At 40.2% G+C, this 25,667-nt stretch overlaps 1 protein-coding gene across 4 annotated transcripts in view; it reads left to right on the forward strand.

Moving 5' to 3' along the window:
* The first annotated feature begins 2,860 nt into the window (after window positions 1-2,860).
* NCKAP1 (NCK associated protein 1) overlaps window positions 2,861-25,667 on the forward strand; it is a 45,817-nt gene continuing 23,010 nt past the window's right edge. The window contains exons 1-9 of one of the 4 annotated variants that reach the window (XM_081908611.1): window positions 2,861-3,024; window positions 10,454-10,471; window positions 11,921-12,031; window positions 20,308-20,400; window positions 20,654-20,710; window positions 21,361-21,503; window positions 21,599-21,689; window positions 22,852-22,989; window positions 24,263-24,311. In XM_081908611.1, the coding sequence (XP_081764737.1) occupies window positions 2,917-3,024; window positions 10,454-10,471; window positions 11,921-12,031; window positions 20,308-20,400; window positions 20,654-20,710; window positions 21,361-21,503; window positions 21,599-21,689; window positions 22,852-22,989; window positions 24,263-24,311 (808 nt within the window). In that variant the 5' untranslated portion in view covers window positions 2,861-2,916. The remainder of the gene's footprint in view (window positions 3,025-10,453; window positions 10,472-11,920; window positions 12,032-20,307; window positions 20,401-20,653; window positions 20,711-21,360; window positions 21,504-21,598; window positions 21,690-22,851; window positions 22,990-24,262; window positions 24,312-25,667) is intronic. The other 3 variants (XM_081908612.1, XM_081908613.1, XM_081908614.1) reach the window with 3 other exon arrangements.

A 25,667-nucleotide genomic window follows, 5' to 3' on the forward strand; every position in this document is an offset into this window, starting at 1 on the left:
GGCATCAATTTTTTTGTTCTTTAAATGAAGGGTTTCTTGCAAACGGCTTTGATGCTGGGATGGTGTAGCCCATGTAAGATTTTAAATACTACTTGCTTCCTCAGTGACACTGGTTTGAATTTTGTTCTGCCTTTTGTGTTTTGATTTCACCACTCCTATGGAAGTTATTTTGATACTGCCTGGTCTTGTATTTCCACTCTTTCTATGTAAATTGCTAGACTCCTCTAACACAGTTCCATTGCCCAGCTACACCCAGAGGAGAAGAAGAACAGAAGCAAGGAGGAGCAACATTCCTGGCACCTTCTCAGATTTTTCTTAAGTCAATTTCCTGATCCTCAGCCATATCCCCCCAAGCAAAAGGTGGTACTTAAACAGATAGCATTTGCTTTTTCAGAAAGGGCATTCATAAATTTTAATTATTTTTATTTGCTCTTCCAGTAGCCTTTCATGCAATCTTAGATTACTCCACCCGTACTCTCCGCTATCCCCCCCCCCCATTTTGAGCACGTACACAGGTATTAAAAACACACACCCAGGGATTACTGGAAGTGTGGATCTTCTCACTACCGCTTTATTCCACTTTTAAACTTTTATCCAGTTCCAAATTTTCTTATAATGCAGGTAGGGATGCCGGTGGCACTGTGGTCTAAACCACTGAGCCCCTTGGGCTTGCCGATCGGAAGGTTGGCGGTTTGAATCCCTGAGACAGAAGAGCTCCCATTGCGCTGTCCCAGCTCCTGCCAACTTAGCAGTTCGAAAGCAGACCAGTGAAAGTAGATAAATAGGTACTGCTGTGGCGGGAAAGTAAACTGTGTTTCCGTACGCTCTGGCTTTCGTCACCGTGTCCCGTTGCACCAGAAGCAGTTTAGTCATGCTGGCCACATGACCCAGAAAGCTGTCTGTGGACAAACACCGGCTCCCTTGACATGAAAGCGAGATGAGTGCCACAACTCCATAGTCGCCTTTGACCGGACTTAACCATCCAGGGGTCCTTTACCTTGACCTTTTTATAATGCTGGTTCTGTTTTCTTTCTCTGTGGCATTCCAAGTGTAACTAGGAATGCAACCAAACTTACAGCTACAGAATCTCCATCATCCTACAACTTTTGCCAATTTATTACAAGTCTTCAAGCAACTGCAGAAGCAGAACGACCAGTCCAGATACCAACCATATTAAAGAATCTCCAAAGTGATCTGACTTGAAAACGTAGGTGCTTCAGATTCCCAAGCTAGGCAGGATGATGGATATTTCTATAACCAAAGTAATTTACTGAATGGCCTATCATAGTTCAGTTGGTTAGAGTGTGGTGCTGATAATGCTAAGGTTGCAGGTTCAAACCATGTAGCTGTATATTCCTGCATTACAGGGGGTTGGATCCTCAGGGAGTTGGATCCAACTCTACAGCATCCCTATTTTCCAGGCACAGTCCCAGATTTACAGAAGCTGTTCCAGTTTCTGATTTGATCCCAGAATGCCCCCTGTTTCCTTAGGACATCCCTATTTTCATCGGAGAAATGTTGGAGGGTAGGGAGTTACTATAGGACCCCATAGCCATCGGAAGGCAGCCCTTTATAGGGAAGTTTTTAAATATTTTTTTTTTACTGTTTATACCAGCCACTCTGGGCGGCTTCTGACATATATAAAAACATAATAAAGCATTAAACATTCATGATTCAATGATGTTGTATAGGGTTTTTACTGTTTGTGTGCATACCCTTTTTTGTTTTTACCATTTATTTATTTTTTACTATTTTTTGTTTTCACTTTTTTTTGGTTTTTATATATTTGTTTTATATATCAGCCACTCTGGGCAGCATTTAACATACAGAAAAACACATTAAAACATTCATGATTTAGTGACACTGCATTGGGTTTGTACTAGTGTGTGTGTTCATACACACACACACACACACACACATAATGTGTGTGTATATATATATATATATGCTTTCGTAGATTTTCACGGGTACAGGAATGCAGGTTTTGGTGTCCTCGGGTGTCTTCCCGTGTAAAAGTTGGGGTGTCTAGGCGACGTTTCGACGAGTGAGACCTCGTCGAAACGTCGCCTAGACACCCCAACTTTTACACGGGAAGACACCCGAGGACACCAAAACCTGCATATATATATATATATATACACACACACACACATATATATATATATATATATAATTTTAACCATTTTTTACAACTGTTTCTATACAGTATATTTGATTTAATTTTGTTGTATTGGGTTTTTAAATCATTAAATCAAATATACTGTATATATATATATGCCAGAAGTTGCCCAGAGTGGAGAGAGAGAGAGAGAGAGAGAGAGAGAGAGAGAGAGAGAGAGAGAGAGAGAGAGAGAGAGAGAGAGAGATCTTCCCCTGCTACGCGCTGGCCGGCAGACCGGGTGTCCCTCTGAACCTGCCCCGGCAGCATTCCACAGCCCCCCGCCACTTCCTAGTTTCCCACGTGACAGCGAGAGCGCCTCACCTTGGAGGGGCAGCAGAGAGGCGCCCGGTCACGTGGGGCGCCGGAGCCCAGCCTCTCTGTGGGCAGCGGCCGGGTGGAGGAGGAGAGGGAGGGGGCGAGAGAGAGAGAGAGAGAGCGCGCGCCTCCGCTGCTGCCTCCGCCGCCACGCCTAGCGAAGCCCGAGATTGGCGGTGGCTGAGAGGAGGGCGACGACGAAGGTGGCGGCGGCGACGGCTGGCCAAGCCGGGCCGCGGCTGCTGCGGCGGCGCTGTGAGCGCGGCTGAGGGGGCCGGGCGGGGGAGGCGCGTCGGCTTGGCGGAGGCGAGCGCGCAAGCGAGGAGCAGCCGTCTTCCCCTCAGCCGCCGCCGCCGCCGCGGCCCAGCGTCCGCTCGCTCTTCCTTGGCTGCCGCCGTAGCCGCGCGCGCAAAAAAGAGCCTAACCGCCCTCGCGTCAGGATGTCGCGCTCGGTGCTGCAGCCCAGCCAGCAGAAGCTGGCCGAGAAGCTGACCATCCTCAACGACCGCGGCGTCGGCATGCTCACCCGCCTCTACAACATCAAGAAGGTGCGCGGGCCCGGCTGCGGGGCTGGGGAGGAAAGGGCCGGGGGTGCGGGGCGGCTGAGGGGAGGCCTAAACTGCCTCTCTCGCGCCTTTCCCCGAGAGCGAGGGAAAGGAAAAAAGGAGGCCGCCGTCGCCGCCGTCGTAGTAGTGGCATCTTAGTCAGCGAGGCCTTCTGGGTGTGGGGACTTGTTCGGCTCCGGGGCGGAGGCGCTTTCCTTTGCGCCAAGGCCCTGTGGGGAGGAAGGAGGGGTGGAAAATGTGGGATCGGGCCGCCGGATGCACCATCTGGTTTGATCCATCTGGTCTTCCTCTCTCCCTTCCCCACATACCCCATGGAAAAGGAGGATGTATCGGGAAGGGGGAGGTGTTTTTTTGGGGGGGGAGGACCTCCTCCTCTGCCCTCCCCCCCAAAAAAAATCTCGGCCAGGTCAATTTTTTTCAGTACCAACCTCTCTCCCCCCCCCCCCCCCGCGCCTTTTCAGAAAATGGGTTCAGAGGAGGGTCGCCGCCACAATTCCCTGTCGAGTACTGTATGTGATTTAAAATGACTTGGGCGCACAAATCGAGGGAAGGTAGTAGATGGAGCCTGCACTGTGTGTGTGAGTCATGCAACGGGGGGGGGGGCAGGATTAACCTCTTCTTATACTGGCGGTCCAAATAATGACAAAGCGGGTAGGGTGGGGGAAATACGATTTGGACCCTTTCTCATTGGCAGCTAAACTGGATTTGGAACATTCAGGTGGTTCCAGTGAACCTTAGTGCGGAAGGTTTAAATAGCAGGTGCTTGCTTTGGTTGGTTGGATTAGCCAAAAAGAAAAGGTACATTTTGGAAAGTTAAGATATTGCTGACAGGCTATGCTTCTGGTAGTTTTAGCACACTCTGTAAGCAACCCACAGTATTGATGTCCTGCACAAAATCAATGCACTGGTCTCCCCCCTGCCCCTCACAGAGTGCTTTAACAATCGTGCAGTGTTGTGAGAGTTGTCAGTTGCAAAATATTAAGACAGAATGCTCAAAAATAACAATTGGTTGTTTTTCTGGTCATGATTTCATCTGCAACTGTACAAGTACAATGAAAATTATAAAATATTTCTAAAATACTCATTTTTCTTAAGTGAGGTTAAAAATTCCACCCCTGATATATTAAGCAGGTCAAAGTTAGGCAGATTATTGAAAATTAAGCCCTATTGAGTTTAATATGAATGTTCCTAGGGTCACTACAAGGTTTGATTTTAAAAAAGAGAGAATTCACTGTCAATTTTCTTGACACTGCATAGTGTTATTTTTATATATTATGTATTGCCAGGGTCTTTAAATTTTCAAGCTGCATAAATCTGATTGATTTAAAGACTTTAACTCTACAGAAAGGGGTAGACAGAGATGGTGTTCTTTTTTCATGGGCAGCAAAAAACTTTTTGCGTATTGCATACTGCCTGTGGACTGCTGGAATTGTTGCAAGCAGTTGGGATTGGTGAACTTCATATTCTGCAAGTTACATATATTCTGAAGTACATAGGATTACTTAACACAGGTTATAGAATCCTAGAAACATATATTTGCAAAGTTGGAAGGCATCCCTGAGGGCCATCTAGTCCAACCCCCTGCAATTCAGAAATTTCAGCTAAAGCATCCATGACAGATGGTCATCCAACTCTGCTTAAAAACCTTCAAGGAAGGGGACTCCACCACCTTCCGAAAGAGTCCATTCCAATCAGCAAACAGCTCTTACCAACAGAAAGTTCTTGATGTTTAGTCAGAATGTACTTTCTTGTAATTTGAAGCTTTTGGTTTTGGTCCTACCCTCTGGAGCAGGAGGAAAAAAACTTGCTCCATCTTCAAAGTGACAGCCTTTAGATATTTGAAGATGACTATTGTAATGGCTATTGGATTAATTGATCAGAAGGACTCTAGTTTTTAAAAAGAAGACAGGATGTACAAGACTGAAGTCAGTGCATTCCGGATTTTTAAAAAGTTATATGGTGTTTTGTTTGCTTTTAACAAAGTTAAAGGTGCCTTAATGAAAACGTTTCTGCTAATGGTACTTGGTTAGCATGGAAATGTTGCTCTGTAGGCTTGTAAATAATAGCAACATGACAGGTCATCTGGCAAGTGAGAATGCAGGAGACTAAGCATGTAAACACTGCAAAATATTCTCTCACTTTTTGCCTTCAACATACTCCATATCAAAGTCCCATTAAGCACAGTGGTGCTTACTTCTGAGTAGAGATTTATTGGATGGGATTTAGTAACTCTTGTAAGCTTATTTGTAAGGGAGCATCAGAGGGAGTGAACTTTTTTTTTTATAAAAAAAGCCTAATATCAAAGCAGCTTGTATAGTATGTACTCAAAGCTCATATGTTTTTGTTCTAAATCATGTGTGTGTGTTGTTGAAATTTTGTACTATCTTATCTTTCTTCCTGTAGTGTAGACTCAAAGCCTGAATATTTTCTTTTTTTGAAAAATGAAAAAGGATACATGACTTAAAGGTGTCAACCCTGGTAGCATAGCATGACTTTGAATGTCTCTCCTTTTCAACTTCCAGCTATAGTTAGTTAATAACTTAATTATAACATTCACTAGAATTACAGGTCCCTCATCTCACCCCACTGTCACAAAGTGTTGAGTAGAGACACTTATAAACAGCTGGGCTTGAAACAGTTATTTTTATAGCAGATCAGAAATTCATTTTGTACTTAATGCGGATTGCATTTTTGTATCTGAATTTTTATGAAATTGCTGTGGTAATGAAGGGTCAGTGTTTAAAGCAGTGACTTTTCAGGTGTCTTGCTAATGTGGTCTAGTAGTAGATTGAGTAAAAAGAATGGCATTCATGGGATTCTTAATAGTGCAGTCTTGTTATTTCTCATGCTGTTCCAAAGCCCCTTTTTAGTTTTTCTTTATTTGCTATATAGATATAGATATACAGTGATGCTTACACAGCTGATTGTTTTGTTTACAAACCCCCCCCCCCCGAAGCACTGAATGTCTATTTAATTATATTTAGCTTAAAAGTCATTTCAGATTTTAAGCAAAGGTGTCATCCCATAAATCTCCATGTGTTCTTGGAGCCTATAACCATGTTGCATAGTGATTTTCTTGTCTGTTCAACTCTCTTGGGCATGGGTTGTCACTCAGTTTGTCCATTAATATTACATTCTGGAGTAGTGAGATCCAGATCTCAAACAAGCTTGCACTAGAGTCTTCCACTACCTTGCAAAAGCCCTCTAAAAACAAGGAGAGAACTTTACTAAGTATCCTTTCTGCTTGCCACACAGCTAGTTTACTGCAGGAGGGAAGGACGTATCTCCACTACCACTGAGTATTTTTGTTTTGTAGGGTTTTTTTTTTAAACAAGAAAGGTTTACTACGCAATATGTGGTATTGCGGTTAGATAAATTGGTTAAGATTTTTTCTTCATTTAGAAAAGAGGAAGTAATTGCTACTGAGAGTTGGCCTGTTCTGGCCAAAGTTAAGTTTTGAAACCCCATTGATTTTCAGTTTTTCTGCTCCCTATTGTATAATTTAAAAAACTGACTGGATTGTTGTTTTTTAATTCACACCTAATTTATATGTGTATATTATTACCTCTCCTGACTTAAAATGAAACTGTTCCCCACCCAGCCCGTTCAATTCCTGCCTCAAGTTGTTAATTTTATTCTAACTAGAGCCGTAGGGTTTGGGAATGTGCTAGCTGCAATAGCTCAGGCTCACAGTCTTTTTGTTTAATGTAATCTCTTTAGCCAAGAAGAGTTAAATTATCTGTATTTTCAGGGTAATATAAAGTACAGTGTTGATGAAATAAAACCATCTATTTTATGTTAACACTGTTCACTTAAAAAACAGCAGCAGCAAGAATACTCATGAAAACCCTCTAGTTCACTGACTTGTGATAGCTTGTAAATCAACCTTTTTGAAAAGAGGGAGATGCTATGGCTGTCTCTGGATTATCATCCAGGGCTTTATAAACCAAGTTACAGATAGGTAGCCGTGTTGGTCTGCCATAGTCAAAACAAAAAACCAGCCAAGTTCATTATTTCTTCTGAAACAGAACTCTTGGCTAATGTCAGTTAACAAGCTAGGTGAATGAAACAGGGTCACATACTGGTTTATTAACAGATATGAACAGAGCAATCCTAACAGGCAGCTATGTCATAGAACAGATAAGATAGCATAGTTAAACTGCATTCTAACTGTTTTTTACCAGAATGGCAGGAATTCTTTTTTGGGGAAGAGCAGTGTAAACCAGAGGTCAGCAAACTTTTCCAGCAGGGGGGCCGGTCCACTGTCCCTCAGACCTTGGGGGGGGGGCAGACTATATTTTAGGGGGAAAATGAATGAATTCCTATGCCCCACAAATAACCCAGAGATGCATTTTACACAAAAGGACATATTTTACTCATGTAAAAACAGGCTGATTCCCGGAACGTCCGTGGGCCAGATTGAGAAGGCGATTGGGCTGGATCCAGCCCCCAGGCCTTAGTTTGCCTACCTCTGTGTAAACCCTCATTTTCTTCCTGTCCATTGGGTAAATTCAGTTGCACCACCAAAAATGCAGGTGTAAGTTTAACCAAGCTTTGCGAGCAGGACCAGTGAATGAAGGGAGTTAATAGCATGCAGTATGACTTTGTTTTATATTTCTCCCTCCCTCTGCTACGAACATTCCCACTCTTGACAATGTCTTTCCCCCCTCGCCACACTGGCACAACTTATGCCAACAGAGCTTTGCCTCGGATACACCCAGCTGAGTTATTTTGGTGTTTTAAAGCTAGCTCAACCAGGGCATGGGGAAATATGCAGTATTCTAACTTCCCCAGTCATATCAAGGTGTTAGGTTTGCATCTGGCTCAGACAAAATGAGAAACTGGCTTTTTTCAGCCTGCTGAAAAGGGTTCTTCACCACTGCTCTAAGCAGTGATTTGGGGTGATTTTTTCCTCAACACTTTTTTCCCCTTTGGAGAATTTTCCATTTCATAATTTCATTAGTAGCAAAGAATAGGTACCAATTGCAAATATTAAACAAGCATGGCAGTTCTAAAAAAGACAAGTAGAATGAATGTTAAATTAGGGAGTTAGAAAGTTTTCTGATGCAAACTGAAAATTTTTGCAGTGCAGATTACGCTTATTTGTATAAGAAACTTTTCAGGAAAATCCACATCGCTGGCTAATGGAACAGCTAATTGTTAGTATAGAAGAAGGAAATATATTTACTTGGAAATACCAAGACATTCATAGTTTACTAGTGAATGCATTTTTTCTTCATAGCACAATGCACAAATTATTTTTCTAAGTAATATTCTGATTTTCCAGATGAAGTCTTTCTCCATGCCTATTTTCTCATGGGAATAAATTGTTTCTAAGGCACAGCTCTTGTTGTTCTTCATTGGATATACTGTGGCAGTTGTAATCATCTTCTCAAACTTGGGCCTTAAAAAAAAAATGTAGCCTTTGTCATCAACCTCAGCCTACCAGGATCTGCTTTAGGTGTAGCTAGAGGAATGAATGTGTTACGTCTTCTGGTTTTTGATTTTTAAGAAAACAGCTGCAGTATCCATGTTACTAACCTCAAATTTATTTTGAAATTCACCTGAATTTAATTAGTTGTTGGCTACATGATGTGTGGGCTTTGTAGCAAGTTGAAAATATCAATGGAGATGTAAAGTCAGGTGTTTGCTTATCTGGATTGTGGACATAGTTCAAAGGCAACTAGTTTAAGAGCAAATGTTGCTATTTTATATAAACTAAGGATTGTAATGAATCATTGTATACTCTAAGGTTACCAGACGTCCCTATTTCCCGGGGACAGTCCCTGGATTTACAAATCAGTCCCTTGACAAATCCACTGAATTCAACTGAAGTTGAAAAGTGTCCCCGGATTCATTGGAAAAAAAAATCTGGTAACCCTAGTATACTCCTCTTTCAAAGTTTTCATGCTGCAGCCTCCCCCTGCAATTACTAGCCCCCTCATACACTTTTTTTTTTTACCAGTGTGCCTGAATGTATTGTAGATAAGGGCCCAACTCTGTTCTTAGTTACAAAAGCTTCTCTGGTTACTGTTGAGATCTGTCGACTCTCTTTTTATGACAGTTGGAATTGTTGGTATTGGGAAGTTGCTGACTAAAGAATTCTTCTGCATTTACAACAAAACTAGTGTGTGCTATAATATGACCTTGCTGCTGTTGTACCCAAACACTTCGATCTACCTCCTACTTGGCTGCAATTCTAATTCATCACAGGCAGCTACTTGAATATCTGACAACTGAAGCAATTAGTTCAGGAGTGGCCCTCTACATGTTGTTGGATTTGAACTCCCATCTGTCTTAGCCAGCTTGACCAATATTAGAAATTAGAGAAGCCAAGCAAATGGTGCTCCATCTCACTTTTGAGGGACACTGTAGACCAGGCATAGGCAAACCAGGCCCTCCAGATGTTTTAGGACTACAACTCCCATCTTCCCTAGCTAACAGGACCAGTGGTCAGGGACGATGGGAATTGTAGTCTCAAAAACATCTGGAGGGCTGAGTTTGCCTATGCCTGCTATAGACTAAACATTAGCCAAACTGAAATATTAAACTACATATAAAATCATAGTTTTAGATTTTATTTTATGGTTCTCTGTATGGCATACCAGTGCACATGACATTGTTGTAATTTCAGGTTTTTTAAAAAATATGTAAATATATTACTTGGTTGGTTTAAGAATGGTAGCCAGTGTGTTTTTTCTGTACTGTATAGGAAACAGGCATGTTAACTAACTCATTTGAAAACCATCCTATGTAAATGTCAGACATATTTTTGAAGATCATAGCTGTACAGTATTTCGTATAAAGCTAGGATTAGGATTCCACTATAATGACTGTTTGTTTTTTCATTCTTGGCTACCGTTTCTATTTCAGGTATGTAATATTTCACTGATAGTTGCTCTCCTAAAAATTGCATGTGCTGTTTGCTCTAAACTTTGTTTCTTTCCAACCTATCCCTCTTGCTCAGAACAAATATATTGGAAGCTGATGTGATACAACATTTTGTGCACTGGAAATTGTTGTACACACATTTTGAGCATCAAATATGTAATAGAAATAGTGCCTTTTAGAATGCTGCCTGTAAGTAGAAATATTTAATTATGCCAGCACTTGACTTTAACTTTGTTGAATAGAAGTACCGTATTTACTCGAGTCTAATACGGCATTGAATCTAATGCACACCTCAATTTTCAGAACCTTGAAACCAAAAAAAGTATTTTCTGGTGAATGTAAATGTGCCATTGAATCTAATGCACATCTTAATTTCTGCAACATAATTTGGCCAAAAAAGGTGAGCATTTGATTTGAGTAAATACGGTAGTTTGCTTTTCTGGACATGATGCTTGTGGGAATCCAATAATTTTTTTGTTTATGTGTAATCTTCTCTCTTTTCATTGCAATGCTTCCCCAGCAAGGACAAGTATGGAAGGTTTGCAAAGCTTTTTCACCTTCCCTCTGCCCGCTTTCAGATCAGTCTCATACTTCATGACTTCTGTCTCAATAATTCACAACACAACTGTAGAAAAGTTAATAAGTGGCCATCTTGGCATTTCACTATGTTGTGTAAAAATGCATAGCATGTTATAATTTGCATGAGCCACAAATTCTCTATAAAATTAGAATTTTGTATCTAGGAAGGGATTTTGGAACAGAAACGGGATTGCTGCACAGCGTTCTTCTGAGTATGTAACAGTGGTGTGTTAATTACACAGTTCAACTGTACACCATTTTATGTCCCAGCTTGTCTTAACTATATGTTAGAATGTAGCACTTTTTAAAAAAGAGTTCTACTTTAGTATGTAGCACTTTTTAAAAAAGAGTTCTACTGTTACAAGGGATCATAAATTTATTATGTAAACAGCTAGCCAGCTGTGTAGGAACAGAATTGTGTGACAGGTGATTTAGAGAGTAATGTCTTTTTTGAGATCAATGAAAGAGTAGATAAAATTTAAAATGTCCAAATTAATGTACAGATGGAGTCACCATTCAGTCTGGGGTGCAATCTGTTTGATACATGCACATTAGTTACAGTCTACCAGCAGTCCAATTACAGTCCTTCAGCAAATGTATGCAGCCGCTCTATACAAATTAAATTCATGCCCTAGGAAGCAAGCTCTAAGAAAATAGCATGTGGCAATGGAACTTGCCTGCTGTTTGTGCCATTAATAGTCAACTTTTTTCTTGCCACACACCTCACTAACAGTAGACTTAAGTGGGGAATGACAACACCAAATCCACATAAATACTTGCTTTTTGTGATGGAAGTAACTCTTTGTGGGGCTGTGGCATGTTTGTAGGCCTAAATATAATGAATCTGGCTCTAGGTTCAGAAGCTGTGCCTAATGATAAGCTTGTTAAAATGTAATTTAAATAGTTCTACTCCATTTGAACTACTCCAATTTGTTTAGCGTATTAGAGAGAAATCGCAGGTGAACTACTGTTAACTACATATTGCTTGGTTCTTTATTTCAGATAAATTATACTAATAATGCAATAAGCGCAGCACTGCCCTGTATAGGTGGTGACAGCTAGAGTTTTCTACCAGTTGATTAGCATCACTAAATACATGGTGAACCTACCTCATGCTTTACTTCTAGCCAAAGTTTCCATTTCTTCTTTTAAGACTGAACTTCCCCTTCACTACTGTTCTGCACTAACTGCTTTGAATTTCCATGCATTTTTTCCAGTAGAAGAGCATCTCTGTACTGTGTCACATTACATAGTCCAGCTGTGAGAATCCCCACTCATTTTTTTCACCTGCTCACTAAAAAGCTAAAGAAGTCTATCTAGTTTCTAATTGAAGATCAGCTAAAAGTATATAGTATTTAGTGAAAAGAATATATGTTTAGTTTCTTTTTCTTCTCATTTTCTTCCATAGGCATGTGGAGACCCAAAAGCAAAACCATCATATCTTATTGACAAAAATCTTGAATCGGCTGTCAAATTCATTGTCAGAAAATTTCCAGCTGTCGAAACACGCAACAACAATGTAAGTAATGATACAACATTGTAAATATTTGGATTAGCTTGATAATTATTACCTGGCAGTTGTTCTAATGGCATTGCCCATTGGGTGGGATGAGGGAAGCACCAAATGATATTGACACTGGTTAAATCGCAGTGGTGTTGATAATATGCCAAAAGAACCAGTACTGTACAAAAGGCAGATGTTCCACAGCTCCAGCTTTTTCTGTTGACTGAATTATGGGGAAAGAGTCCTGGATTGAGTTTGAAGATTTACAGTTCTTATAAAGGGACAGAAGCCTTGTGAAATTTGGAATATACTAATCCTAGACAGTGCAGGGCAGTTTTTCTGTAATCAGAATTGCAGTATGAGTATTTGTAAGATGATGAATTGATGGCAGAAATTCATATAAGGCTTTCAGTTGCATGCTACATTCCTTGGAGTGAGTGCTGTCAGTTTATTCTACGGACAGTGCATTGAAAGTCTACGTGTATACAGCTCAGTATATTAACAAACACATCGTGGAATAAAGCTCTGAGGTTTTTCTTAAGAATGTAAAGTGCTGAGTATCTTCACAGAAGATGGAAATGGCTTACTACTGGAAAACAGTTGACCAGGAGGCTTCCAGTTTAGGTAATCCTCCAAACTGAAATAGTTCCAGTTCTTGTGGAGTCAGTCTTAGAACTAGATGACTCTGCATGTCTCAGGAAAGTTGGAAGAAGGGCATTACTTGACTTAAAGCAATCCATAACCTGTGGCCTTCCATAAGTTGCTGTACTCCAGCTTGCATCATTCTTTACTACTGGCCATGCTGGTTGGGGCTGATAGGAGTTGGAATCCAACAACTTTTTGGAGGTCTACAGGTTTCTCATCCCTGCCTTGTTCAGTTTCCTTGCTTGTCCCCAGATAATTTGGTTTTGCTGTTGCCGTGTTGTTCCTTTTATATTGACTTTCATGTCTTGAATTAAAATGGGATCAAAGCAATTTAAGACTGTTTACAACATTAATTGAATTCTGGTTGTAATGCAGTAAACTCTTCATAAACTAATTGTGATTTCTTTATAATGAGAATTGAGAGGAAGATATTTTTACATGTTTGTTTTCTTCTCAGAGGTGGAAAGGGGAGGCAAGTAATGGGTTTGCATGTTCTCTGCATGCAATAGTTTGCATGAGTGCTTGAGAATTCAAGTTTCCAATACAGTTACTAAGCACTGGTAATTTTAAGTGTTCTTCCCTCTCTTATGGTCATTTATTAGGTAATGTTAAAATACATGTAGTACTTTTTATTTGAGTGATACTGATTGCCAAATGTCAAACAGTGCCAGTTACTAAGCAGAGATATTTTGCCAACCCACAATTTCATATGTAACATCATATATTTAAACATAATGGCTTAGATCCAAAAGTGTTCTGCTAGCAGAGAGTATTATGTGCTCATGGAAGGGTTGTTTCTGATTTAGTGGAAGAATAATGTGAGAAAAGTGAGCTCCAATCCAGAGAAGTCCTTCCTTTTTGTGTAAGTTCTTATGTAAGACTTTACACAAGCACTTTCAATACTTTTTTATAACCCACTGGAGCCTGTATCTTCCTCATTCACCTTGTTTCTCATACAGTAATGCAATGCAACTGTGATACTGTTCTATGAGAAGTCTTGCACAAGAGGTCACAGAATAGCAATAATACATTTCCTCTTTTTGCTCGGAGTTCTTTGGATCAGAAGGATGCAGTGGGTGGTATCCAATGAAGTCTGTTGGCACAAGGACTTCTGTCTGCACAACATAATTCCCCCTCCCTCCCTATCCTCTTCTGCCCCTGCCCAGTCTTTCTGGGATTTACCTCAACCCTCCAGAGCAGACTTGAGCAGGTGTGGGAGGTATTGCAGAAAGAGGAGAGGGAGGGAAAATGCTGTTGCACAAACAGAAATCCCTCCGCTAACAGAACTACTTTGTTGGATAACTCTTAGTATAAATATATATTTGACAGTTGAAGTTCTACTGATTTGTGTAGCAATTTTCTGTTCCACACATGGATCTTTAGTTGTTGTTTTTTTTAGCAATGGGCATTATTAACTTACGTTTCCAGTTTGCATAAAAAATATTTACTTGTAACAAAAACATGAAAAATGGATATCTAAAGAAAGTATTCAACCAGGGTAAATTTAAAGAAAGTGGCTGTATCCTTTAGAACAGAGCTAATAACGCTTATTTTAGGACTATGTTAGACAAGTTGTACCTGTTTAATATTGTGTATCAGACACGAATGCTATGAAATTAACAAGAATTAACAAGAAAAGCATCATTTTCAAAGGTGGAAGAGCTTGAGTTAGCGCAGGCATCCCCAACCTGTGGCCCTCCAGATGTTTTGGCCTACAACTCTCATGATCCCTAGCTAACAGGACCAGTGGTTAGGAATGATGGGAATTGTAATCCAAAACATCTGGAGGGCTGAAGGTTGGGGATGCCTGAGTTAACACCTAAGTATTCAAAACTTTGTTTTGAAGTGTGAGAAATTGAGTGAAAGTGTCTTTTCCTTTGGAAACTTGTGGGGAAACGTGCTGGTAGATGCTGTCAGTTCCCCTTTTGTGTGTGTCAGGATCTTCCTGTAGTTCTTAAAATACTGACTTTCTCCCATGAGGTATAGAACTCCCATAGTTGAATATCAGGATCTAGAGTACTATTAAAACCAAAAAAAGTATTTGCTGGCAAATGTAAATGTGCCATCAAATCTAATGCGCACCTTAATGTAGCTTGATTGTAGGTGAATTAAAGTTTTTTCTTTGGATAGAAATAATAGAAAGTTGCAACTTTCTAAAGGAAAATGAGAAATAGGTTTTGGACTGTGAAACTGTTTTTTGAGTTATGGTACAAACTGCAGAAAGGAATTTGCAGTAGTTATTGTTATTATTTATTACCCACACTTCACCCCAAGTTCCCAGGGTGGATTACAGCAATTAGAACATTGCCTAATGAGATAAGAATAATTTGGAGAGTGGGGTAAAGGGATGAAATGTAAAAGGACAGGTATCTAAGGACTCTTAGTAGTATGGGAATAAGCAGTTCATCCAGAGTTCTTATGCTCTAGGACTGGTTTTCAACCAGTGTGCTATGGCACCCTGGGGTGCCCTGAATGATGGTAAGGAGTGCGGCAGGCAACACTGGTCTCCTTCCTTCCCTCCCTCCCTCTGATGCCCTCTCATGTCTCTGCCTCCCAAAGGCTTGCACAACTGTTTGTTGCAGCAGCCCTGGCTACAAGCTCCCCAGGCAAATGGTGTCTCTGGGGTTGGCCAGGGGATATTGGTTACCATGAGCTCAGGCAGCCTCAGAGTAAGTAAGTAAGCAAGTAGACGAGGGAGCCCAGCCAGCCAGTCCACCAGACCTTGCTGTTGAGAATGAATAGACAAGTGGGAGGCTTGGCAGGCAGGTGTTGTGCTGGCCTTTTTTGTGCTTACTCTGTGCAAGGCCTGCCTGGAAGCTAAGTGCCCAGTGCTGAAGGGGAGCTTTTCCACCATGCAGGCCTGGCAGCACCCGCTGCTGTCACTGCTGCCTCCCAAGGTATAGTTCTGGCCTCATGTTCACCTTTGGCCAGTCTCTGTCGGGCCACCAAGGCATCCTCTTCCCAGGCCCCTGGGGAGACAGCTCTCTCTGGGGCAGGTGTTTCAGAGACTGGGGGCAGTGGCGACAGCTGCTTGAAGCACTCCCAAGGAGTGGGGATAGGAGAGGAGGCTGAGGGAACACTCCACAAGGAAGGGTGTTTGAAAAGGAGTGAGGGGCTGCCAGCTCTGCAGGCAAGGGGTGACATAACTGGGCTCCAGAGCCCCACAGGGATGCTGCAGAAAGAATGTAGGTGATCAACGGAGCCATGGACTCAAAGGGGTTAGAAAGCTCTGCTCTAGGATATCCTGGAATCAAACTGTAGTAAGTGTGCCATTGTAATATTTACATTGGGTGGTATGCATATTTCTGGTATGCCATCTGTCTTATCTATAAGAAGACAATTGAAAGGCTAAAACCTGTGGTGCTGTAAAGAGTTGAGGTACACTTCCCCCTGTTCTGATTTTCTCAGTTTTTTTTATTGAGCTGTTTTGGGTTCCTAATACTTTCTGTACTCCAGCTCTCTTAAAAGCAAAACCGCTGAAATCTTCCCCTTTTTGAACTCTCTCTTGAAGGATTGTGTTAAATAAGTTTAAACAATCAGTTGCTTTTTAACTAGGAGCAAGCTGAGATGGTACTTTAATAGGGTTTATATCTGTATTTAAAGAGAAGCCCTCAGGCTAAGCATGCAAATGAGCCATTCTGGAATACTTGCTGTAACACTAAAGATCCAAGCTTTATTTTAATATTAGGTTGAAATCCTGTAGACAAGATCTTGAATGAATAATTTAAAACATTAGCATTTTTTCTGGCAGTGTAACTTGCAGAACAATACTGATATTATTTGATGGAATATTGGACAACTAGCCTACTTAGGCAATTTGTAGAAATCTATCTGAAAACCCACATGTAGAATAACTAATCCGCCTTGACCCTCAACCCCCCCCCCAATCTCCGTGCTGAGACCAAAAAGATGTGTTGAATCACAAGGCCCAGTAGAATTTTAGATAGGTTTAGAAAATAACCAAACAACCCATTGAATATTGTCCACTTTTTGACTTGGCTTGCTTCTTTAAAGCAATTTTGCCCTGTTCTTTAACTGGAAAAGCTCTCTGAGGGGCTTACAAAGATTAGTAGTAAGAGAATCCCTGCGCTTAGGCTTACAATATGAAAGATATAACACTCAGTGAAAAAGGGATGGGAAGGAGGAGGAAAAAAACAAACTCGGGCAACAGTTTTTAAAGTTATAGTCAGCTGTATTGTAGAACCAGCTAAAATGGAAATAGTTCAGGTAGCCTGAGAGAATGGCTACCACCAGGTGACAGTGGACCAAAAGCAGCTGGTTCTCAGCAATGGTAACAGAATAGTAGTCAGATATCTGATTCTATTAGAACTGTAAAAAAAGAACAGGGTTAATTATACTAATTACAATAATTTGTATTAACCTTTGTTCTTGAGGACTTGTGCTGTTCACATACAGTCCTAGGTTATAGGTTATATGTACAGTAGGCCGAGTCCACTGTACATATAACGTTCACACGCTCACTCACTTCTGGTATGCTATCTGATATATAAGGCCAGGGACAGATCCCAGCCCTGCTTTAAACTTGCAGCTGGAAAAGTGGGAGGGGAGATGCTGGTGGCGTGCTCCAGGCTCCGTAGCAGTTCAGCAGCCAACCAGTTGCAAGTTTTTCTCCTAATGTTGGGGAAAAGGTGGTCATCATTCAACTCCCAAGTGATCACACACCTCTGCAGCTCTAACATTGGTGGGGTGACTCATACCTGTCATCACACATGTTGTGGTAAGTGAAATTCCTGTTGCACTGGAATTCCCAGCTAATTCCCCCCTCCCCCCCTACAAACTACTATTGAAGTCCTCCTCCCTTTCAAAAGCAGTGTGTCATGCAGTGTTTGGGAGGCCAGAGAGGTTAAAAAGAAAAGGGGTGTGTGTGAGTCTAAAGCTCTCTTGGGATCACAGGACTGGTTTTGTGGTTCTTTGAATCTTGGCATATGTTTCAGGTGGGCTGGCGTAGTTTATAGATCTAATTGGATAAAATTTCCTGGAAAAAATCATTACAAGTAGTCTGAGATGGGGTCTAATATTTTCATCAGCCCCCTATCTTAAGGCATGTAATGACTAGCATCAGTAACATTAATTCGGGAAAGGTATAAGTAAATACTGTTTAAAGTTGAATTAATTACCAGTCTTGCTTTTTGACTACAGAAAACATAAAAAGCATAAAACATTTAAAACTGGTAAAAGGCTAAGTGGTTTGATAGCTTTGGTGAAATAAATATTTCTTCACTAAGTGATAAATATTTTCAGAAAACAACCTTAAGTTTTGATACTTTTCTGTATAAATATTCTACTATAATATATAAGTATATTGCCATAAGATTGAATAATGTACATTGATACACTTAACTGCTCTTTGTTTCATTACCAGTCTAAAGGTGTGTACATTTTAATGTGGTTAGGCTACTGTCTTATGCTGTATAATTCTCAGTGTGGTCTTTCAGTTTCTTTTCCTTGATCCACCCCCACTCCCCCGTTCTTATTTATGTCTAGCCAGTACGATGTCGTATGATGTTATCCAATTGCAGAATGTGTGTGTATGATTGAGATATAAGTAATATATATATGTGAAGGGAGAGTTATTTAGCTAGATGCATATGAAAGAAGGTGACTATGGAAAGGCCCTTAATCATATTAGACTTTTTATGTGTTCATGAATTGGAGAATCATACAGACCCTCCTGAATTTGGGCCTGCAATATTTACCTTTCATTTTTCTCAAAAGGTAAACTTTTATCAAGATTCTGTTGCTGATGCCACCCTCTTTTAATATTTTGATTATTCTATGGTATCAAAGTAGTTGAACTGGTCATTCATTTCTTCCTTACATAGACCCAGATACGAGCAATGACAGCATTTCCTGTACAAAATACACAAGTCTAATTGACTCTACATACTATTTAAACATAGATTATGCTGAATGTACTTTTACATGCAAAATATGTAAATTTTATTTTACATAAATATGCTGCCTGCAGGCTCCATTAGACTTCAGTCTATTTTGTACTGGAAATGTTCTTATTGCTTTTTGACTTTGATATATGATGTCTATGTAAAGACAAAGTAGAAATGGATGGCCACACTGACCTAGATACACAAAAAACTAGAGTGGGCAGGATTTTCAATATTGCAGTGGCCAGGAGTCATGAGATGCCAACCTTCAATTTCATAGTTCTGTTGACTGTGAGAACCAGCTTTTTTATGAAACAGGGAATGCTTTCCATTTTTGTGATCCATATGTGTATAATGAAAATTGAATTTGGGTAAAAGTTTCTCCCCCTCTATTAATGTCAAATGGAAGAATGTAATTTTAAAGTGTGTTATTTATCAATGAAAATAGGTGAAAATCCCTGTGCAACTTTGTGGAAGACATTGTCTATCTAGTTTATGCTTACAACTGTGTGGCATAGGTGTGTGTTTTTAAATGCTCTCTATACATTTGAAGGGCATGAAATTATTTTTAAAAAAATTAATATAGGAAGTTGAAAGAAGATGTTCTAATTCTTCGCTGGTCTTTTGTGTAACTTTATTCTTTCCCTGTCTACTGATTAGTTTGTATCCTGCAGGAATAACACATTTGATCACTGCTGAAAAATACTGTGTGAAAATCTACTTTTACAACTACTGAATATCCTTGTATTCATAGTCTCTCTTCCATTTCCTCACCAGTGTCTAACACGCTATCCTCTTGCTTCTTTTTCATCTTTGTTTCTTTTGTTGCTTGTGTTTTAATGTATATTGTGTTATATGGGACTGCTTAAAGAACCGTGACTGTATTTTATGTTTGTATCTACATTTTATTTTGCATGCTTAACGTGGCTTTGCCTGGATATTCTTTTTGGTAAGTTCTGAATTTAAAGCGTATTGTTTTCTCCGTAGTAAAATCTGTAAACTCTGCTGTCACCTCTTTTCCCACCTCAAGAAATCTGTCCTTATTTTCTTTCATGCTGATTTGTGCTCATTAATGGTTTTGCTTTGGCTAATTACTCGTATAACCAATTCCTTTTTAACACTCTCTAATCTCTAGTAGTTATAGTTAATAATTTTGGTACTAATGTGTACTAATTAGCTGGTAGTTGGCGCTTATTAGAAGAAGCATTTAGTTGCAGAATGTGGGCACCATCACTTTCTTAACATGCTTGGAAGGATTGCATATAGCCCAAAGGTGTATCCTTGCTTCTACATTCTGCCCCTTGGCCCATGTGGATAGGGAGGTTTGCATGTGCAGCAGTGTGCTGCCAGTTCCTGGAATGGGAAGCTAGCTTGTTTGCTACTTGCCCATCTAGCCCTCCCTCTCCAGGTCAGAGTCTGGCTTGGACAGAGGTCAGGAAGGGGAAGCAGTCACTGGCTTCCTGTTTTCTTGACAATTGCCAGCAGAATGGTAGATGCTTACATCAATGGGAGGGAGAGTGACCTATTGAGCTTAAGGCAGGAGGAATTGTGCCCTTTAGTTTGTTCATATATTAAAATCACAACCATGAAGACCTTGCTATTGGAGAAATACACTAAACATTTGATCCCTGTAAAAAATTGTGCACCTGCTTCTTGCAAGTATGATTCCTTGGCTTTCTTAAAATTATGCATTTGTTTCCAAGAACTGTTTAGTTTATATGTGTGTGTGTGTTTGATTTGTAGCAACAGCTTGCTCAGCTGCAGAAAGAGAAATCAGAGATTCTGAAGAATCTGGCTTTATATTACTTCACATTTGTTGATGTTATGGAATTTAAGGTAAGGCACCTGAAGTACAGTTCAGCTGCTCTTGCAGGCCTTGATAGAATTTCACAACCATTGACTGCAGATTAAATAATTTGCTTTTTAAAAGTGCTTTCTATGTTAAAGTAATGGATATTTTAAAAATTGTTTTTTAAAAAAACGTATTGCTGTTATTGGCTGAGGGTGTGTTTTTGATTTTTTTTTCCAAATTCAGGAAAAAATGTCCAGTAATAATTTCAGATTTTTCCTTTCTCTTTTTGTTTTCAAGGACCATGTCTGTGAATTGCTGAACACTATTGATGTTTGCCAAGTCTTCTTTGATATTGTAAGTCCACGAAAGTTTTTAAAAATTCAATTGAACTGCAATTCTTAATACATTTACTAGGGAGCGAGCACAAGTGAACACATTGGGAAATTACTTCCAAGTAAACATGCATAGGATTACACTGCGCAGCTGAGATAAAAATGACCTGAGTCCTAAATAGTTTAGGCCTTTAAATCAATACAAATACTATGAAATTGTGCCTGGAAATGGACTGGGAGTTGAAGTGGCTGTTCAAACATTGGTCTTGACCTATTCCTCTAATTGCAGTAAAGGTGGAAAATGGTCAAATGATGCTTTAGCTCACTTCCAATGTATTAGTTTTGTCTGGGAGTTTTGGTCCTTTATGTATGCACTGCTTTCTAACATAATTCTTGGAAATATCTGAAAAGACCATTCAGCCTGGAGTCCTCTAAGAGTGAGTCCATTGAGTTGTGCTAACCTATTACACATTTTAGTGTTTAGTATGTGCTACAGTAAATAAAGATAATATATTTAAGGTGCTTCTCTATGTTTAATAGGTGCTAATAGGTGCTAATTTTAAGTTGTGTGAGACATTTCAAATGCATATGAAATGTATGAAGGATTAGAACTTGAAGATGATATGAGTAATCTGTTACAATACAAAACCTTTTTCTGTATTTCATTTCTAGACTGTAAATTTTGATTTAACAAAGAACTACCTAGATTTAATCATAACCTACACAACACTAATGATATTGCTGTCTCGGATTGAAGAGCGGAAGGCCATCATAGGGTTGTACAACTATGCTCATGAGATGACACATGGAGCAAGGTAAAAATGCATAGCACACTGAATGTCTTTTTTGTAAAGATTGGGAGCATGTTATACAATGCATTTTCCTTAATCTCCTTTGTTGCTTTTTTTAGTGATAGGGAATACCCACGTCTTGGCCAGATGATTGTGGATTATGAAAACCCTTTGAAGAAGATGATGGAGGAATTTGTACCACATAGTAAAGTATGTATAAGCCTTTTTCTCCTCTTTCTGACCATTTGTCTGACTGTCTCTCCCCCCTTTTTTCCTGAAAATATTTTTTATAAGTTTTTTTTAAAAAAACAGAAAATTGAGGATAAGCAGTTTTTAATAAAATTGACAAGCTTTCCCCTTTCTGTGTGCATTTAAAAGAATTAAATAGTTCATTTAGACAACCCAAACCCATGATAGTTTGTGAGGTTAATGGCAATTCTGATGATGTCTACTTAGAAGAGGAAAGTTCCATTGAATCCATTGGGGCTTATTCCCAGGAAAGTGAGCGTAGGATTGCAGGTTTAAGTGTGGGACTAAGGTACCAGCACACCGAACCACCTCTTCAGGCACAAGTGTGGGCCTGAAAAGGTCAAGTTGGGGATGTGCATGCACAATCCCTGCTGCAGTGTTTCCCTGCACACCGATACTACTTCAAACCTTCCCATATTTAGAGAGAAGGTCTGAAGGGAGATTCTAAGCACATTCAGGTGAATGCACTTAGAATTCCCCTTCAAACCCTCTCAAAATTAGAACACCTGAAAAGGGGACCATGCATATAAACTTCCCACTTTTAGCCCATATACATTCTCCACAAAATCCTGAGGTCTGTTATTTTCACTTCTTGCCAGTGTTGCTCCTTTCTGTCCTACTCTGCCATGACTATCCCCATCCTTGCAAAAAAAGCAGAGTAGGAAATTAATATTCCTTGCCCATGACAGTTTGAAGCAAGCTTCGAGTCTTTGAGAAATGATCAAATTGGTTCTTCATTTACATATATTTAGCTAAAGGAGGCTTTTCTGTCTGGTAGATACATTGGTTCAGTTTAGAAATTGACTGTAGGGATAACATGCTTATACTGTATCCAAATTCTCTAATATCAACCTAGTTATTTAAGAACTTACAATTTGCACTTTAAAATAATATTTTAAATTTTAAAATCCTTTGGCAAAGGTTGCAGGTTTGTGAGACAAGGAAAAAATATATCAAGTCCCGGCATTTGTCTCATACAGCGTTGGAGAGACATGAAATACATGACCATTAGATGCTTGAGAGTACTGTAATAATGGAATAGATTAGGAAAACGTTAAATTGTATTTATTGTACTTAACTGCTAATCGTTCAAAACAATATGTTTGTATTTACTGTTTTCTAGGCTCTTTCAGATGCCCTAATCTCACTCCAGATGGTCTATCCTCGACGAAACCTCTCAGCTGACCAATGGAGAAACGCACAACTCTTGAGCCTCATCAGCGCTCCCAGCACAATGCTTAATCCTGCACAGTCAGACACAGTACGATACTTTACTTTGATTCAATTCTATGGAACTTAAAGTTTGTGAGGTTTGCTTTTGAAAATTCCCAGCTGAGGTTATTCATTCTCTCCCTCCCCCCCCCCTCTCTCTCTCTGTGTGTGTGTGTGTGTGTGTGTGAGAGAGAGAGAGAGAGAGAGTGATATGAGGCTAGACTCCCCCCAAAGGAACAAGTGTGCACTTTGGGGGTACTTCTGGATCTACTGTTACTCAAGGCACAAGTGGACTCAATGGCACACAGTGCCTTCCATCAGCATCAGCTGGTGGGCCAGATATGACCCTAACTTTTGCTGTTTGCACTCTAGTAACCTTTAGATTAATTACTGCCATGTGTGTTATATGTGGGGCAGCTGATGAAGATGGTTTAGAAACTGCAGCTAGCACGGAATTTGGCAGCCAGATTTCTGACTCTGATCTGAGTGTCTAGCACTAATTCTGTTACAACTGTGCCAGTTACCAATTATTTTCCAAACTCAATTCAGAGTTATGTTTTTAATATATAAAACTTTATGCAGCTCAGGACCCAAATACCTGAGCTTCATTCACCGTCAGAGACCCTTCTCCATGTGCCTTCTCTGAGGGATGTGTGGACAAGAAGTGGAGTCATGATCAATATGGGATATGTCCTCAAAGTGTCTTGCAAATGTGTTGCAGCATTATACCAAAGGTTCTGTTGCATCTGCCCCTGGGCCAGATTTCCAAAGCTCTGCTGAATGACACTGAGAAGATGCAGAAGAATAGTTGCTTCACCACAGAGTAGGCCCAATAATAGTCTCTTGCTAGTGTTTGAATAACCTTCCCATGAATTTTACTCTACCTGTCCTCCAGCTGTCTTCCCACTGCCTCAAAGCCAGAGTGAGTAACAAGTGGATCTCAGATCATTTAAGATCATTTTGATCTGTGTGCCTCATCAGGCTACTAGGTCATAGCATAGATTGTCCATTTGTTCCTGGAACCAAAAAGATGTACCATAAGCTCCTAGAGTTAGAACTGGGCCCAGCATATGGGCCGTGCCCTTCCAGGGTGTGCCCACACAAAGGACCAGGAGGAATTGGTTTAGAGCAAACGTGGAGAAGCCCTGAAAGTGTACTTTAAACCCTTTTGTACCCCTGAAGCAGCCCTTCCCTAATAAATGATTTCACTTAGAGATCTGTTATTATTTCATCAGCCTTGTTTAAAGTATTGTACCCAGAGCTCATGTATTAACTAGATTGCAATGTGTCATTTTCTGATGACAGCTTGTTTTTACAAACAGATGCCATGCGAATACCTGTCTCTGGATACAATGGAGAAGTGGATTATATGTAAGTTTGATGTTCTACTGAAGTGCTTCCTGTTTCTTTACAGCTGTTTTCATGTATAATGGAGCCACGAGGTCAGTTCAGATGTAACAGTGCCCACCTCTTAGCCATGGTTAAGGGAGCAGGAGCACTCATTCTGTCTCCCAAGGCCCAGTCTTCATATGTGCAAAATGCTTAAACCATTGCTAACAAACATAATTGTAACCAAGGTTTGGTCTTTATCAGGATTCTTTAACAACTTTCAAACCCGGTTTTAAAACAAACTGCGCTTAGCAATAACCATGGCTAGCATTGGTATTGACTTAGCTATTAGCTTAGTGAAGACACTGGGTGGGAGTGTGCAGGGAGCTCGTATACGGGAGCTAGGCTGAGGCTATTCTGATCTCATTATCCCATTAATAACAGGCAATGTTACAATTGTGTAAGCTCTAAGTTCTGAGGTATTGGAATTTTGTAAGCATATTCCAGAGCTAAGCACTTCTAATTCCATTGGTATCTACGGGGAAGTAATAGAACTTTTAACTACTTAACTTTGGCTGGATTTTGTCCTATGGGTGAGATCAAACATCACATCAGCAAATTCAATTGGACTTGCCCCTTCTCTTTTCCCACCCATCAAATATGTTCTGACAGGTTCTCCTAAATCTCCAGAGGAGTTATCGAAGGGTGGGAGCGGGAGCTGCAAGGTGGAGGAGAGAAAGACTCCTTTGCATGTTATAAAGTTCTTTGTGCAAGTTGACACCGTTGGCAGTTTTGTTAACTGTATTTGGGCAGTTCAAGAGTACTTATACATGCTGTAGAATTTCATTTTGCAGCATGACTAAATGCAGATGATGTGCTAGAAAAAAGATATACTATTTATGGGTAAAATGTACATTTATGGGTAAAATGTTTTGCTATCATATCCAGTAGGGCAGGACCTGAGCCTCTCTTTCAAAAATTGCTTCCCATGTTGATGTTGATGTTGCAAATTTATAATCAGATTTATCAGCATTTCTTTCTACTGTGCATTTTCTATTTTAAGCCTTTATTCCTAGATTGATTATCGTGAGCTGTGGACTTGCGTTAGGATACTTGGGCAGCATCCAAACATTTCCACTGGCACAAGCACTTTTGGCCACACAATGGAGTTTCCTTTACTCATAGATCCCTCATGTGTCCCCTTCCTAATATGTTCTGGGTTCCCTCACCCCCACCCTCTGGAGCAGATTCAGATAGTGGGGAAAGGAGAGGGCAGGGAAATTCCGCTGCACAGCCAAAAGCTTTTGCCTTAATGGAACTGTTTAGCTGACTACAGTCCATTGACTGTTGAATGACATGTAGGTTGAGGATTTACCTGTTAGTTGCAGTAAAATAAAT

This window comes from Podarcis melisellensis (genome assembly GCF_964234715.1).
Source record: "Podarcis melisellensis genome assembly, chromosome: 1".
Classification (NCBI taxonomy): domain Eukaryota; kingdom Metazoa; phylum Chordata; class Lepidosauria; order Squamata; family Lacertidae; genus Podarcis; species Podarcis melisellensis.